Here is an 18,666-nt window from a genome sequence, read left to right as displayed (position 1 = left end):
TGGCTCCGAGTCAGCCCACGAATCAAATTTTAAACTCTTTTATTGGTTTTCACATCTGTTAGCAGCCTGACATCTGCATGTTTATCTAATATGCTCGTTCCTTATGACAGAAATATTACTTTTACCTAGGGCAAAAACAGAAGCACCTGAGGTTCAGCCTCTGGGACAGAAGCCCCTCACTATATTATGTTTTTTTAGGTCTTTGTTTTATGAATTTTTAATGTGTTTTCCTTAATAAATTTAGTGTCACAGCCAAGTGGCATCCTCCAGGATTGAAAAATTAAGCAAATTTGCAAGTGCCAAAGACTGCAGTTCCTCTAATGGCCACTTGAGGCTGGCCTCACAGCGAGACAACCTCCATAGACCCCCTATGTTAAAATGCTTAACTTTACAGCACAAATAAACATGTTTACAGCCTGGCACAAAAAACAGTTTTGGTCTCTATAGGTAATTTCAGCATTCATGAAACTGTGGAGGGGCACTTTGAGTGATGCTACAGTCTATGAGTATGATCCACTGCTCACTCTTCCACAGCTCCACCCTACTGACTTCAAAATTCCAAGTTGGCAATGACCCACATGCCAAACTTGAGGCTTCAAAACGACAGTCCACAAACTAATGGGTGATGTTATTGTTGTGGTACATGAGTTAACTTTCGGGGCAGCTGGATTCTTCACGTTAGAAATGTGGGATCAGGAGATCACATGAGCCATTAAAATCCAACCTCTCAGGCTTTAAGTAATGCATTTGTGTCCAAACCTCAGAGTCCTGAGGGAAAATATTGCCAGCTACGGCATAGCTTATGTGTCTGTGACGACACATAGAGGCAACTATTCATTTGAAACCACAATGGCGCCTCCTAAAGAGGTTAGTGTAGATGCTGCAGTGGCATCAGCTAAAGCAGAACTGGAGAGCATTTCTTTAAGGAAGAGCAAAGTGTGGTGCTGAAGAGATGTTTTTGCTCTTTGCCAGTGATGGACAGTGATAGATAGGTTCATCCAATCACCTGCCAAGTCATTTCTGAAAGTGCCAGCTTTTTTCCAAACAGGTTACAATGACGGCCTCTTAGATGGTTCTGTGAAACAAACTATTTCGCATGTCTGGTTACATGAGTTAACGGTGGGCTCCAGTTTGTTTTGTATGAGGATGTTAAAGCCACCCACTTGGCCTACATTGTCATGTAGCTCATCTGCGCAGCTGTATTTTTCAGTTGTCCATCCAACAAAACAGATACACTTCAAGAAATGTTTTAGTGGTTCCACCATACTTGGATAGCAACATGCATCCTCACTGAGGCATTAAACACTCTGAGAAATAAAATACAACACGTCTGACTTGTAGCGTTCGTGTTGTTTCCACATTACGACTTAAAAACTCATGAACACACCAAAGTCTAAATGTACGACCTCCCGACTGGGAAATAGGACCATACAAGGAGCGTGTGAATATAACATTTCAATTTAGACCAAAGTGGTAAACTGACGCCAGCATGGCCAAAAAGTTCAACTAACAAACTACAGCTTAATCCCTGCAACACCAACTCATCATGGTGGAATATTAAGCAGCTAAAGAGCTAAATACTGAAAGTGAAGACTGGACCGAACAGATATCAGGTCACCACGTCTCCACATTAATACTAACGTTGTTCCACATTTGTCGATGTGTAAATCGGCAAGTGTTTGCCAACACGTCCACCTAAACAACTTTAAAGGCTGTAATATGTCAGATGTGTTTGTGATGCTCATTTTAATATGGAGCTCTGCCCCCAAGTGGCTAAAAAAATCATTAAAGCAGTTTTAAAGTTCAATTTTAGGTTCAATACACTATGACCAAAATGTTAAACACGCTCAGTGGTGCAGTGTCGTTTTCTACATGATAAACATTTGATCAGTTCCTCTCACTGTAAGCCACCACCTCTGTTGTGCCCTGCACATCCCCCTGGTAAACACTGTTGTTGTGGGAAGAGATGGATGGACGTGATGAACTCATTTATTATTCAGGCCTCAGTGTGTCTGTGGAGGGATGACAGGACAGCGGTGCAGGGAGGGAGGGAGGGAGGGAGGGAGGGAGCGAAAAGGCTGTGGTTACTAATGAGGGTTTATCACAATGATGGAACCTTCCTCATGCATCTTTCATACAAAGACCTGCATAAGTACACAAACATGAGAGGTTCTGATGCATTGTTGCGTGTCCTGGCATTAATGATGTGTGTCATAGCCATGAGACGGTCACACTCTGCTGGCCTGTAGAGGATCTGATACTGTGGAAATCCGAGGCAATAGATCATTCAGAAGGTTGGTAATTTATTTGGACAAACACTTTATATTATACAAAGTGCAACATGATCGTTGTTTCACGCCAAATCCAAATCCATTCATAGCTGTAAGCAACTGCTTCATTTAATAGTTAGTACAATAACATCTAATTGAACACGTACAAAACATATTAGATATTTACACAGGAGGAAAAAATAAATACAGAATTAAAACGTGATCTTTCAAACAAGTTGTTCACGATCATCACATACAGTACTTACATCATGTTCAGTCATGTAATGTCATGTGCAACTTCTTACAGGTATATACAGTAAAATGATGTTAAATTATTGGTAACATTTTGCGCTGTAGCAAGAAAGGATGTAGCCTGCAACTCCATCAAAGGATAAGGCTGGTGGTATTCTGTATGTTTCAAATGATCAGCAAATCCTGTGAAAATGCTAAAAGCTGCCTGTTGGTATTATAGGAGCATAGGAGGAAATCAGGTCAAGTTATATAAAGAGCGACAAAGTCCACACAGGGAGGCAGTTGGGTCTGTGTTTGGATCAAACAAACACAGGACTTTGACTATGGAGGGCATTGTTTGTGTCCTGTCCTGTCCTGTCCTGTTATTTTAAGTTATGTATGTCAAGTTGCTGCGTCACATTAGGTCTGCAACATGATGCTGCCAAACCATGATTCTTTTCCTAAACCTAACCTAACCTAACCGGTAGGGGTGATAATTTATAGGATATCATGGTGCTGAATTATAAGATATCATACAAACCGTGTGCATAACTTCTCGTAAGATATCATTCGCACCGGTTTACAGGGACACATTGCAGAAATAGTGCATATGATCAGGGAAAGTTTCATCTGCAGATTGATGCACATTAATTATCATTAATACACACTGAGTGTTTACAGTAGTGGGACATTAGCAGGATCAATTAGTGTTGGTTTTGGTCTTTTTGTTGATTTCTTAACAATAATATATATATATATATATATATATATATATATATATATATATATATATATATATATACACGAGTATCACCATGATTATCCTTTAATTTCACAAAGATTTCTAGGTTCAATTCCCTCCAGATTTGTTAAGTATGTGATTTGGTAACAAGGGAGACACTTTTTAGAAATTTAGCATGTTCTTGTTTGTACTTTGAAGGCAATTTAATGTGTGACCCTTCAGTGGATGGATACTGAATGTTGGTACTTGGACAGAAAAACATTCAGGCAGAGGGTACTTGCTGTAGCTCTGGCTGAGGGTGAGAGGCTGTCAGTAACAGGGAAACGGAGATCTGTGTGGGTACATGAGACGCTAGGCGCCTAGAATGCAAATAGTTTTGTAACCATAGGGAAAATGTTATTTTTGAATAGGCTGAACATCAACAAACATGAATTGAAGCAGAATATTTTGTTGAATAAAAATGTGAAGTTTAAAAAAAACCCAACAACATCTGTATCTTATAAATAAATACTGAGATTTGGACTTTCTAACCTTCTGGAGTTGTCCAGTAATGTTTGAATCAAGCGCCTTGGTCAAGCCGCATCACCATTGTGCCAGTAAAGACAGTAAAGCACACCTTCTTGTGTAATATTGCTAAAATCCTAACCAAGCTGTAATAACTTTAAGGCAGATTAAAAGTTGTCCAATGTCCACTTCAAAACTATCTGTCCTTACTTGTGTAACACAGAGACTTTCAGCTTGTTCTTACTCGACAGGGTTACGGAAGGTTTTCATGTCGGTGAGAACAATGTGTCTGTAGCTGCGCTCCAGTCTATCCATGAGCTCCAGGTAGTCGCTGACCTTGAAGCCCTGGATTGGCTCCTCCTGCAGGTAAAAAAGAGGAATTGATGGAGTTATCAATGCTACCAAATTAAAGGGGCATTCCACCAATTATTTTTATTGATGAAGGACAGTACTGTATACTCAACACGGTTGTTCTACACAGCCTCTGAAAACAGTTGTATAATGTCGTCTGTAGCTCTGGAGGAGTTAAAGAAATCCCATCCTTGATGATGTCACAGTGATGTCATCAGGGTTATCTTGACTTGAGCACAAAGATGACACATTTATAATGATATTATATAAGTTTGCTTTACAAACTGTAGGCATGGAGTTGAATGGAATAGAAATGTCCCAGGCAAAGAGGGTGTGACAAAAACATGCGATAGGCGGCATTATTGGAATGTAGGATGCAGCAATTTTGTGGAGTTTGACCCAAAGTAAGAATTAAAAGTCAAGATATCTCGGCCTCTGGTGCATTTCGCTGGAGTAACCTTTACGCCGGAATTCCACTGGATGTGTGTCAGTTGCAGAACGGCTTCGCTGGTTATCCGCTGCGTGCTCCGCTGCGTGCTCCGCCGTCCGTCAACACCCACCGGCTGCGTTTGCTGTGTGGAGTGGTGCAACTCTGCCAGACAGCGGGAGTCACGAGGACCCACGAGATTTCGCGAATTCATGCATAATCGTGCGATATAACAAGATGTAGTTTCTATAAACAGAACCACAAAACCAGAGGAGTAGTAGGAAGACATCTCGGTGCACCTCAGTGATTAACATCTCCTCGTCCATGTTGTCAACGGGGTGAAATAACGTCTGAAACCTCTGACCTGTTGACTTCAGGCCTGCCTCCACCCATTAGGACGTTTTCAAGGTGTAGTGCAGGGAAATATGATCCGCTGTGAACACTGTTAATCAACCAGATGTTTTATTTTGTTTCTGTGCACAACTTCCTGCCCCACATGATCTGCTCTGTGCAGAATTGCTGCGTTGTGCTCCGGCGTCCAGCAAAAATAGAAGTCCTGCATATTAGTTGCGGAGGGCTCCGGAACGCCGTAGCTGTGACAGAGCCGGAACGCAGCACAGCTGCAGCCAGTGGAAGCCCACACGCTGATGAGAATTGAAACGTATCGGCTCCGCTGCTGTTCTAGAGCGCAAACGCAACCCAAACGCATCTGGTGGAATTTGGGGGTTAGAATGAAGTAATGACTACTGGCCTTGGACTATGGCCTCATAAGGAACATCCGTTCAACCGAAGAAGATTTATAATTCTGGGTCGTTTGGTAAAAGCTGGTAAAAGCATCAGTGTTTCAAAAGAAAAAAATAAATAAGTTTTAGTTTTTGTGTCAAAGGTTTTTGTCTGATAATCCTGGGATAATTAAGTTTTTTAAGTCTACTTTAAAGATCCTGACCCCCAGGTTGGGAGCCATCACCTTACGGTACACAAGAGTACAGAACACAAAAGTTCATCATAAGTTTCCAAATTACTTTTTTACAACAGATTGTTGTCAATTACCTTGAAATCTTTAATAATTTCCTCCACTGAGTAAATCTGAATTATCGTTTACTAAGTGTCAAGGCACAGGGGCAGAGGTTTGCAGACAGATAATGGTTTGGTATTGAGGCAGAAGGTGTGTTATGTTATTATCAGTCACTTTGTTAGGAAGTGAGGTGTGAATAACTCGACGTAATCTTTTCATTAAAATGCTTTGCATTCAATCTATTTCAAAGTCACAGGAAATCAAATTAAATCTTTGGGAATCGAATGCTGCATCGCGCCAGTAAACAACATCCTTGCTTAGCGTTCAGATAATGAGGTTTTACGTGTCAGAAAAGCAAAACAATAAGTACTATAATAAGTACTAGCATCTTCACCAAGCAGGTAAACACATAACAAGACGTGTCTTAACACGCAGCAGTATCTCAACTGTCTGTGAGACAAGAATCAGACAAGACAAAATCACATTTTATTTGGCTCATTTGTTCAGTCAGGATTTTAATTACGGCTGCCATAATTGCTGCCTTAGCTACAGTATGCATCCGTGATGACACCACCCGACCTCATAGGCAATGCAAACACTGCAACAGAGCAAATAACTGTGACCTGCTGTGCATTATGTTGTGAGTGGCATCATCAATTAGCAGCCTGAGAAACGCTGCACCCAGAGGACGCAACGCATTCAGAATAACAACACCCAGCAAACATCATGATTTCAACCTCTGTCAGTATCCAGGCCAAGGCTTTAAGAAAAAAAAAAAGAAAGAAATAAAACTACCAGAGTTTATTGACTTCTGCAACTTGCAGCAGTCTAATTTTCTTTCATCAGAATCTAATTAAGGTTTTATTTCTGCAGGTAAATAATGCTGACAAGGTCGAGAACACAGACCATACTGCCAGCACAATTTGAGGTTAGAGACTCATCATGTTGACTGATTTCCTTCTCTCATAAAATTTTCACACACATAATGAAAACATTACCTGTCTTGCATTTAGCGCACACTAGTGTTTCCCAACCTGGAGGTCGGGACACAATAAAGTGATCACATCACAATCTGAGTGGTCACAACATTAATAAGAGCATGGGAGAGAATCAAAAGCTTATTCCTTAAACACAAAATTATATCATTTCCTATGACTTTTCTGTTATCCCTGCAGTTATGCTAGATGGCAATGTTGTCTGTCAGTGCACCACTTTGGCCTGACTGAAACATACTCTGATTTTTCCTCCAGCTCCACCAGCAGGTCCACACTTATCTTTTAACTATTCAACTACTAAATGGACTACCATGAAATTTGGGTCCCAGAAAACAAGTCCTTTGATTTCAGTGATGTTAGCATGCTGTTGTTAGTGTTTATTTCATACAGTAGTACCTCTGTGCCTAAATACAGCCTCAAGGAGCAGCTAGCATGGCTATATACTCTTCTTTTTTTTAAAGTGAAAGAGCACTTAAAATTAAACAACATGAGAATGAAACACTGCTTTGGCTAAACTACTCAAAACTCAGCCATTTTAAACTTGACACAACAGGTTAAATGTAAACTTTGCTGTGTTATAAGAAGGCAACAAGCGCGACCTCCGAGGCTGAAAAATGAAGCCAAAGCAGAAGTCGCAAAATTGTTTAGGTCTAGCGAAAGTTCAGTCAGGAAGACAGGAAGACTTTTTCATGCTTAGGCTGGAACTTTCTTCCTCACCCTGTCATTCACTCCCTGCTCACATGCTCACTCTCTCGTTCTATCTCTGGCTGTCAGTGTTCGGTGCTGTCAGTTGTGTACTACAGCTGATTCACAATCAACCAATAGCACAGCGACACACCTTCTCAGTCAGCCTATCATCTTACTGCTCCTCATTTTAAATACGGTTCTTTTCCACCTGCAGTCCTTTCATGCTGCAGCCGTGCGTACCCTCCACATCCCTGTCACCACCTAGTCTTCTCGGATGCAGCTGTATTTCGCCTCATTAGTCATCAACCAAAGTCATCAGCCAAAACCACCACCAGTGTCTAAACTCCATAGGGGGGATTTATCTTGCTGCTGCCCTCTGGTGTCTAAGCACAAAAGACTTTTGTTAAATGTTATCAGCACAACTCATCTGTTAATCTGTACACTTAAACTCTGCATTAAACTAGATCTTTATTTCTTTCGTCAGTCTCTCTTGATTGAACGGCCACTTGAGGCTGGCTCCAGAAGTGAGTCAAACAGTAGAAATAAACATGTTTACAGCCTGGTACAAAAACATGGTTTGGTCTCTACAGCTAGGTCCCTTGTTTATACCAACTGTGCGGGGAGTGTGTTGATATGGGTCCATGTCATTGGTCCAACATCCGAATAGTCTGACGGTCCGCGGTGCTGAACGGCTCCCGGCAGGCGTATTTCTACCTTGATGGTGCGCCGGCTCTGGGTCAGCTGGGAAAGGCTTGAGGCGAAGCAGGCTCACAGCTTATGTGTTTGTCACTTTCTTTTTCATTTTAACCCACACCATGATCTTTTCCTGAAACTAACCAAGTGGCTTTTGTGCCTAAACCTAACCAGACATTAACCACAGGGCATCATGATGATTTTGGAACAACGGGACTTCGGAACAATGGATTTAATATGGTCGGAACAATGGGATGTCAGACCAATGGGCTGTCGGACCAAGGGCAGTTCCCGTTTCTATAACTCAACTATTCACATTTAATTAAGGCTAAAAATTAGACATATATAAGTGCATGGCCACTTTGAGTGACAGGCTGTCTCTGCGGTATAACCACAGTCCATGAGTCACTCCACTCAATCCTCCATAGCTCCACCCTCTGGTCCAAATATGGTCACTTTGGGCTCCAAAAAACAAGATGGCCAAAATTATGAACTTGAGGCTTCGAAACAGGAGTCCATAAATCAGTGGGTGACATCACTGTAGCTGCATCCATTTTTTTATAGTCAATGGAAGGCACAAGCCATGAATGTAAAAATGCCTCAGTCCCTTAGATCTGCGGTCTCCAACTACTTTTTGCTTGAGATGAAGAAATGTCTACTTGTGGCCCTGTGTCAAAGGGCAGATGGCAGTGAGTTGCGAGAAGTTAACCAAAGATTTTGCCTGCTTTGACTGTTTTGTTTGAATAATTGTTATTGTCCAGAACAGGTAAAACTATACAGCACATCACAAAGAAGCAAAGATTAGAGGAAAAGTCTGAAATCATATTATTTTGTGTACCCAAATTTAGTTTTTTTTCTGATGTACTACCCTAGAAATCATCTCACGACTGTCTTAAATCAACAAAGACTTAAGAATTTTGGTGTCCTTAATAAAGTAATATTGTGCATGTTAAAAAAGGAGTGAAGTGCAAAAAAAAAAGAAAAAAGAAATAGATTAAGAGCAAATGGAGCGCTAGGTTTTTATTATTTAATAGGAGCAAATAGAGCGACTACAGAGGGGTGATCGTTCAGAAGGGAGTCAGTAACGTCAGGGAGAAATGAGTTTTCAGTCTGATGGAGGACTCTGCTCGTGTAATTATTCCAGCAAACCATGTATCACTACATAAAAAACACTTAAGGGAGAAAAGAGAAAAATCTCAGTTTAATTAAAAGGTATTATGAATTAGAGGTCACACTCTAGACTTGTTTGATATACTGATGTTAATAACGTGTAGGTTTATTGTCAGCAGTACCAGCTACATAACTCTAAGTCTATTAAATCCATATTTTGTTTGTGTGAAAGTCCTGCACACCCAGCCGGATGCTTCATGTACCGCCATTCTTCTTCTTGTCAAACCATAACAGCGCTACACTACAGTAAGTATAAAAAGTCTCCCACGTGTCAGATTCTTTATTTGAGCCAGGGTTTTTGCAGAGTGAGATTAATCCTGAAGAAACATCAAAACTAAAAGTTGCTTCGCCTGTTCATTTATCGCACCGGGAAACGGCTGCTGACACAGTTAAACCCGTGAAGGAGAGTAGAGATAAGCAGTGGAAATCACTGGGGAGAGTATTTTTGGTCTGTTATTTTCTCTGGGAGAATTCAAGATACATTAACCATTAGCACTTATGAGATCATTAGGTACGCTAATTAATGCATTAATTACCAAAGATTTCTACATTGTCTTAAGCCTGTCCTCACATGACAGATGAGTGGTATTAATATCCAATGAGGCTGGATCTGCATAGAAGGTGAAATTAATAGGAATATTTCTTAAAACATTAAAGAGTTTCATTGGTTATTTAAAATAACATATAAAATACTGTTCTGAAATAAAGCTGCCATGAGCAATGATAGAAAAATATTGACTGACAAGACAGGGGAATGGTGCACAACATAAAGCTCAAATGACTGTGTTGTCTTCAGATTTCAACATCAATATATTGCTTTTCTGTAAATTTACAGTTTTCACAGTTTTGTCCAGCTCAAGAAGAAAAGATGTTGAAGGGACAGTTCACCCCAAAATCAAAAATACATATTTTACCTGTTACCTGTAGTGCCATTTATCAGTCTATATTGTTTTGGTGTGAGTTACCCTGTGTTACAGATATTGGCCATAGAGATGTCTGCTTTCTCTCAAATATAATTGAACTAGATGGCACTGGACTTACTCAAGATAATCCACATCTCACCCTGTTGTGAGCAGTTTCATGTCAGAAGTATTTTCTTTTGTCAAACTACACCTGCCAACCACATTACCCTACAGAAGGAAGAGTGCATCTACTCATGGATGAGAGGCTCGTGCTTGTGACAGCCCAAGATATGAACACAAATGGGGTCCTTCTTGGTTGAGCTGTAATGTTACCTAGCTGTGCTGACAGTAGATGCATGCTGCCCTCTGCTAGGTTATACAGTTGGCAGGTGTAGTTCAGTAGAAAGGAAATACTTCATATATGAAACTGTTCACAACAAAGTAACTCACACCAAAACAATGTAGATACAGACTGAAAGTGGTAGACAGTCTCTTGCCTCTTATGTGTGTAAATATCGTGAGCATTTTTTGTGTAAATGGTGTTATGTACTCTGCTCTCATTTGTCAGTTATTTACTACGATTGTTACTTTTCTCACACACAAGTAGTTAATTATGAGGTAATTTTATCCTGAGCGGTGTTCTTCTTGAAGTCCCTGCAGCTCGTTTAAATGATACCACATTGGAGTTAGTTTAGTTTTTAAGTTTGGAGTATTTTAAAGTCCAGCTCCAATCTCAGAAGAGGAGTCTGTTGTGCGACAAAAATTAGTGACCAGCAGACGTATCAGTATGGTAAGTGTAGTTAGCATCTTTTATTTGTTTATGTTGCTTACAATACTGCTACAATGTTACAGTGTGCTCACAACCGTTCAGTTTACATCCAAAAACTGCACACTCTACCATGTTTGCTGTCAACACTTTCATCATGCTAATGCTAACTTATCTCTCTGTACTGACAAGTCCTCACTGTGCTGGAGGTTTCAGGTCTCTTTACTGGTGTTGTGTTGAAGTTGTTCCCATGTCGATGTGTTTCCTGTATTAAACATCAACTGAGTTTCATACTAGTGATGTACCTAGACTGAACACAAACAACTTGCGGACGGAACTCTAGTGGATGTCAGTTGTTCGCAATATCATCATGTAAAGTTTGCGCAGGCAGAGGTTGAATATTATTTCTGGCCTACACACGTTAATTAGCATTTAATAGGCCTAACTATCAAAAAACTATTTTACACATTACATGTATTTTTTTTTTCTTTTTTTCAGCAATTAAAAAAACCAACAACATCCTGTCCATATTGCAATGAATTGTGGGTTATTAAATCACTTAAGTCTGGTGAATTCTGCACCCCAAGTGGACTCTCCGGAAGTCCGCTTGCTGCCCCTTGTGGACTGGTTGAATCGTGGATTTGGACTATCCTGAGCACTCCCAGAGTTCCAGGGGAAGTACGCAAGTCTGCAAGTGTGGCAAGGTCTGGACATTTGATTTCAGCCCAAATCTAACTTGCCCTGCGTATGTTTGAATCTAACTTTTTTGGGAAGTGCACAGACAACATCGCCCCCCTCAGTAGAGGAATGTGAAAACACCTCCCTAGTGACAAACTATGCACAGCTACAAGTCAGTAGTCAGGGTCAGACATTTCAGGGGACATAATCAGAAGAAAAACACATTTTTGAGGGGAAAGGGACGTTTAACAGTTAAGTTAGCATAAATTGTCATTCCCTTTCATCTGAAATTATCCGACAAACATCAGAAAAAGAATAGAAATATAAGTAAAGAGCCCTGATTAAACCTAATCATATCTACAGTATGAAGGCTTCATGCATGTCTTTCTTTTGGTTTGTGGTGTCATGTCGTCTAGAATCAATGGCAGACATATAACCTCTGTCTCTTTCTGTCTCCTTTTCCTCTCACCACTTCAGCTCCACTGCAGTTAAGCACCAGCTAGACTCAAAACGATTGTAACAAGTCATTTGCCTTTTCAAATTTTAATTTAGATGAAATATAGATATACCCCCTGGTGAGACAGGATAAGTTTAGAGGGTGCAAGTGTGTGTGTGTGCGTCTGTGTGAATATTTCAAAAAATCCTCTAATACCACATCTGTCTGAGTAAAATATTTCCTTCACATTGAGAGAGACAGAGAAGAGGAAAGATAAGGCCGTTGGACGCAAATCGGCATGTCTAAAACTTTCAACAGTTCAGCCCAGGACGAGGATTGTGTAAGCCCCCTCCCCCCCCCCTTCTCTCTCTCTCTCTATCTCTCTCACACACACACACACACAAACATCCAGACACACAAACACACACTGTCTCAAAGCCGTCTCTTGTAGCAATATCTGATGCTACAGCTCATTAGAAGAGCTTCCTCAGATAAAGCCTCCATAACTGATCTTTTATTCACAAAAACTGTCAGTGGCGGCTCATGGCGATGTTAACACCACAGCTATCAGTCGGAGACAAGACGGACTGAAATGCTTAATGAGTAATGATGATGAGTGCTTCATGTCAAGCCATGCCTCAATCACAGTGCTGCTGTTTAATGTTGCTCTGGATATTGGTAGAACTATATGTCTTGGAGATTGTAAATTTAGACCTTTGGTGAAATCTTTAGGGTCACTCTTAGATTCAGCGTTCATTCAATTCACAGAGCAGAATTTATTTCAATAAAATGTGTTCACTTCCAGGCTTCTTTTCATGGTATATTTCCTGCAAAACACACTATACAGGGAGGTTTGTGAGCAAATTCTAAAAGTAGATTTTTTATTCATTATGGATGTGAATCATGGATGACTGCTGAATATAAAAGGGGAGCTCAACAATTCAGTCGAGGTCTTACAGCAGCAACTGCATAAGACTTCTCATATTAAATCCAGACAATTTATGAGCCCAAATAATGAAGTATTCCTAATTTATTAAACTGCAATAAGGGAGTGCTTCTTCCAAAGAAAGCCTTGATTTTTAATAAAGCATTATAACGCAAACACGAGTGATCTGAGTGCAGACTTTGTAAAAAGAAGCTGCCTTAGGGACTCTACACATGCTGCCATTTTTGCACGCTCAAATTCATTGTTTTCAATGTGGACACATGACAGGCACGCTCAAACGGCAGAGTGACGGCTGTACCCTGAGATAAACTGAGTTCAACTTTTGGAATGCAGCAGCAGCGCATGGCATATCATGTGATGAGGAAGAACCAATTACAGCTGACAAATATCTTTCCCATCTTCCATAGACATCAGTCTGTGGTAAATATGGGAAAGTTGATAATTTTGATGCAGAGCTGTCAAAGCTTTACATCTGTCTCACGCACGATAGGCCCACACACTTATAAAGAGCGTGGTGCGGCTAAAGACGGAGCATGTGTACGCCCCTTACTCTGCAATGATGAGATTACATGGGTAAACAAAGACTACATCGAAGGGTAAGATACTCTCTCTGGCCACACATGGATATGCAACAGTCACAACACTGTATCACAGACTCATGCATTACACTGTGTAGTTCAATAATTAATTAATTGATTGATAGAAAATTAGTAAGCATCACTGTATTTTGATAAATGAGTGATTGTTTCAGTGATCTATCTGAGCAAAAATATCAAATAACCCTGTTTACAGTTTCTCCAATGTGAGGACAAACCTTTGTTGTGGGGCTAAAAAAAATAAGCTAATGCAAAGTGCCAAAACTGCAGTTCCTCTAATGGCCACTTGAGGCTAGCGAGTCAATCCCAAATGCCCAACATTACAGCAGAAATATTTACAGCCTGGTAAAATGGTTTTGGTCTCAATAGCTAATTTCCCCATTCAGTAATTGCTTCGGGGATGAATTTTGAAATAACTCACCTATTTACATTTTATTAAAACTTAAAGTTACTCAAGCTGTTGCTATTTAAGTGTGTTTTCAGTTTATGGAAGTTAATTGTAACATTTTGGTTACACAAAAATGTCTTGTTTGGTTATACTAAAAAACTCTCTCAGGTGTTGGATGTTTAGTTTTTCTGGTACAAACATTTTTTTTTGATGGTTTTAAGATTAGATGTAAATGCACCGTGAAAACCAAGCTAGCAGCTAGCATTAGGGTTAGTGCCATCCTCTTGTCCAAATACAATCACTTCTCGCTCCAAAAATCCAAGATGGCGATGGCCAAAATGCTAAATTCAAGACTTTAAAATGGGAGTGGGTGATATCGCAGTGGCTACATTATTTTAAATAGTCTATGGATAAAACTAGACATTAAAGACATTGCCTTAGTTTCTGTGATAATAGAATGGCCGTTTTTTTTTTCTATTTTTTTGTCATTTAATAGATAAAAGGATTAATTAAAAAAAATACATGTCACAAAATTAAAAGTTAGCTGCAGCCCTATCTTAAAAAGATATTTGTGTTTCCACAACACCACTATACAAGGTTACCTTCAGCTGAGTTTTTAGCACAGTTTGACAGGATGTTCTGGCTGTAAAATACACAGTAGCATCTCACCTTGAGGAAGACCTGCAGCTCCTGGGACTGTGTGCGCTGTAGGATGTCTGGCTGTAGATGTTTGAATATGGCCACGCACATGTACACCTGGTAGTCAGGACCCATCACCACACAGGTGGTAACGTAGTGGCAGATTTCTGTCCAGTCCAGATAGTTCCAGAAACACTGAGTCAACCAGTGGAGGCACATCTGTGGGAAGAAAGACAGTTGAGTCATGATCTCCAGGATCACATTGCTGAATCTCACTGTTACTGAGAATAAAACTGTCAGGAGAATATTACAAAGTCCTCCATGCCCAGGTCTTAGTGGTTAACATTTAATACAGGTGAAAAAGACCCCAATTATACTGTAATTTGAACGATCGACTTGATGCTTCTGACAACTAATGAATCATGTTTCAGACAATTATTCTTCTCCCTATAATAAATCAAATATGTCAAATATAAAATGTCTCTCTCTCAGTCTCATCAATCTTCAGAGCTCTCTTTAATATACTTTATTGTTTGAGGGAAATAATATACTAAAGTATTCATTTATAGAAGTTTATGTTTGTAAAAGTTTTTACATTTACATAAATCTGTACAAAACAAAAAAATGCATGCAACATAAACGTGATAAAATACAAGTAAGAGTGTTGAACTACTAAATTATGAACCAACAACAGGAAAAAAGCACAGGCTGGGAAGAATATAGAAGACAAGTTTGTGCAAATGAGAAAAAACATAAGGACTGTTTATTTGAATGGCACCTTCCTAGCTTAAAAACCCAGAACTTAATAATCAGAGCCATAATTATACAGAGACTTAACACAGCAGATTATCAATAGGTGTTTAAACATCATTTAAAATACAGACACGCTGCTGAGGTAATTGGAGAGCTATTCCAAAGCCCTGAAACCACCCTGCAAAAGCTTAGTCACCCCTGGCTTTAAAATCTTGACCAGGAGATGACCAGAAAAACTCAGTCAGAGGAACTAAGAGTTTTGCCAGCAGACAACAGGGCTGAAAGTTCACAAAAAGATGAAGGCTGATTTGTAAAGGCTTTAACCAAGCTCGGCAGAACCTTGAAATGGGTCCTGTATTTCAGAACAGGTGGATGTGTGGTTCAACATAAAAGCCGTTGCTGCTGTATTTTAAACCCAACAGAATTTCTCAAGTGCCCTCCAAAATGTATCAGATACAAAAATTTTGTTAGACAAAATTAAGTTAAGACAAGAGCTCTTGCTGTTTTTTCCCAGTGAGGACCCTCAGTGCAGGGAAATCAATAGATGACACAAATTCTGTTAAATCACTTGTGCGTATCACATAAGAACAAATCTGTCTGAAATGAGTAGGTCTTGCATGTGATGGTTGATACCGACCTGAATGTGAAATATATGCAAGAAAAAGAAAACCTTCATAGACTGATGAATTTTTGAATTATATATTCCACAAAGGACCCCAAAAACATGAATGTCTCATTTGTTCTATGCTTTTTAGAAGTGTTGTTTCCATGGAAACATGACAAAAAAGTATGTCTAAGAAGACAGAGTCCATGTAAATTGTACCCATTTATCTTCACATTTACATGACTAAGGTTATGGATCAGACTTTATTTTTAACCCACCTGCCTCCTTAAAGAACGGTTTAATTACCCAAACTCGTATACAGCTGTATGATCACGCTCTGCTCTGTTCTATATGTCCTGAGTCTATAGTAACTTCACCTGCTGACTCAGCTTTATCACCTTTACTAAATGAATCTTTCTGGAACATGTTTGCTTTGAGAGTGAAAAATAATAACTCACAGCAGTGTTGATTATTGAGGTGGGATTAGGGGACAAAGAGACTAGCAGATGCATGCTAATGTGTTATTTCTCCAGCTGATGACTGAGTTCAGATCAGTGATATGAATGCAGTGGCTCAGCGGGAGGTTTCCACCTGTCCTTAGTGAACACAAAGCACTACAGTATCTACAGCAAAATGATTTACAGAACTTGCCTCTAAAGCAGTTATGGTCCTCTTGTTCCGCACTCAATCACAGTGTGATTTCTCCAACTGATAATAAACAAGTCAGTAGATGTATACAATTTCCAATTTGTGCAAAAGCTTGAAGTTAGAAAAGCCTCTCCGATCTTTCTGACTTATATCACAACTTAAAAAAACAGTAGTAGTAGTAGTAGTAGTAGTAGTAGTGTACAGGGCCAACAGTACTGCCAGTCAGTCACAAAAGAAGTTGCTGAGTATTGCTGCAGAAAGCACAGAGTAACACATTTTTGTGAAAACAAGCAAAATGTTGAATGAAAATAAATAAATAAAAAGGTTTTCAGCCATGCTAGCAGCTCCGTGAGACTGTAGTTAAGCACAGTTGCGCTTTGAACTAAAGGCTAACGTCATCATGCTACTGTAACATGCCCACCCTAAGGTGGAGATATACTGGCTGACTGACAAGTGGCCGCATTGCAAATGGAACTGTTCACATATTTGCCCTATGGGCTATGGGTGTCAATGGCAGATTTTGTTAGAGAGCACACCAGAGAACTCTGACTGTATAGAACTTCTGGATTTGCAGGATGGAAACAACAAACATGGCAGCACACGAGCATGTTGCTATATTGTTAATTCTGAGATCACAGCAGAAACAGCCACAGCAGCGTCATCACAGATGGTATGTAAAGCCCCAAAATTAAGCACATTGTGACAATGGCGGGTGTGTATGTCACACTGCCCCTACTGTTCATGTGTGTATTGCATCTTGCATGCACGTGGCATCAATTTCTGAGGATGTGCACAACCAATGCTCCAAATGGATGCATATATTCAAGGCAGCCATCATACACACGAGTGCATAGTTAAAATCAAGTATATCTTCGGGCTTATACGTTGGTTAAGCAGGTATAATATTTGTTTAGTTCACTAGTTTAGCATGTTACTTACTAGCATTTGCTAAGTAGCAATGATAATATTGAACGATGTATTGAAAAGTATTAGATGAGTACAACACTTGACCTGATGTTGGCACTAGATGAAAAGTAAGAGGGTCACTAAAGATATAAAAATTCATCCTGACAGGGACATGAGTTTGCGCACTAATGGATAATTTATCTAATAGCTGTTGAAACGTTTCCCTAAAAACCACAGTTGTGAACCTCATGGTGGCAGGGCTCAACAATAAGGATTGCCCGATTGCCCGGGACAAGTAAAACTCACGGTCGGGCATGTAAACTAACAACTCACTTGCCCGATTGGGCAAGTTGCTAAAAATAGTAAAAGTTAATAACTAATTGATAAAATAAATGTATTTTAAAACGTGCTCTTCGGCTCTGATGCAGCGGTCTCTCTGCCTGAAGTCACAGGCACAGCTGTGTAACAACGTCCTGCCCACAGCCCCCATTGATATTATTTTGTGCGATGGACGCTTCATATAATAACATAAAAATACACTATTTATGGTGTTATGCCATCGTGTCATTTCTGTCTCTACATGGTCACTCGTTAACAATTCTCCTCTGCTCTCTGTATCGCGCACGGCGGAGTTCCGCCACACACACAGGTGATCACGCTAGAGCGGCTCGGGCCGCATTTTCCTGACCAAACCTGACCCCGAGCCCGGTGCAGTTTGTCAGCTGACAAAGTTATTGTTATGGACAGTGTGTAAATAACCATCAACAGACTGCTGTTACGCACAGACAAACACGCTGGCAGAATGGCACTCATGCTGAGCTTGTGTTGCGTTCAGGCGTTGTCACTTAAATAGGTCATAGCACAAAACAGCAGCATGTCAAGTGACTTTTTACTTTATTATATTCAATAAAATTGTATGTTCCTAAATCTTGAGACACCTCATATGTAAGCTAGACAGACATTTCACCTGCTCATTACTGTGCACAAATGTACTGTATGTACTTAGTCCTAAAGAGCCCTTCTGGTGCCAGTAGATACATAGAAACATCCCAGCAGGCTGTGCTTTGCAAGCATACAAAAAAGTTTCACGCATGTGAAAATTATTTTTCATGCGTGTGCTTCACCTCCGCTGCTACAACTCCATCCTAGGGGAAACACTGCTGTGTGCGTTTTGTGCAACAGGTGGATGTTGTAGTCTACTGGTAGAGTAGAGAGAGAGCTAAGTAGCGTTGAAGTAGAGTAGAGCAGGGCAGAGAGATGGAAGCAAAATATATTAAACCCGGTGTTAATACAGCAGAACTGGAGAGAGGGGTGAAAAA

At 40.1% G+C, this 18,666-nt stretch overlaps 1 protein-coding gene across 5 annotated transcripts in view; it reads right to left on the bottom strand.

Moving 5' to 3' along the window:
• tbc1d32 (TBC1 domain family, member 32) overlaps window positions 1–18,666 on the bottom strand; it is a 149,792-nt gene that overhangs the window by 43,507 nt on the left and 87,619 nt on the right. For 2 of the 5 annotated variants that reach the window (XM_078173948.1, XM_033649049.2), the window contains 2 exons: window positions 14,467–14,655; window positions 2,290–4,107 (listed from right to left, as the gene is read on the bottom strand). In XM_078173948.1, coding sequence (XP_078030074.1) covers window positions 3,988–4,107; window positions 14,467–14,655 — 309 coding nt within the window. In that variant the 3' untranslated portion in view covers window positions 2,290–3,987. Of the gene's footprint in view, window positions 1–2,289; window positions 4,328–14,466; window positions 14,656–18,666 lie in introns of those variants that run through there. The other 3 variants (XR_013493158.1, XM_078173947.1, XM_078173946.1) reach the window with 3 other exon arrangements.

This window comes from Epinephelus lanceolatus, chromosome 13 (assembly GCF_041903045.1).
Source record: "Epinephelus lanceolatus isolate andai-2023 chromosome 13, ASM4190304v1, whole genome shotgun sequence".
Taxonomy (NCBI): Eukaryota; Metazoa; Chordata; class Actinopteri; order Perciformes; family Serranidae; genus Epinephelus; species Epinephelus lanceolatus.
The sequence above is the reverse complement of the archived record's forward strand: the minus strand, read 5'-3'. Positions and strand labels throughout refer to the sequence as shown.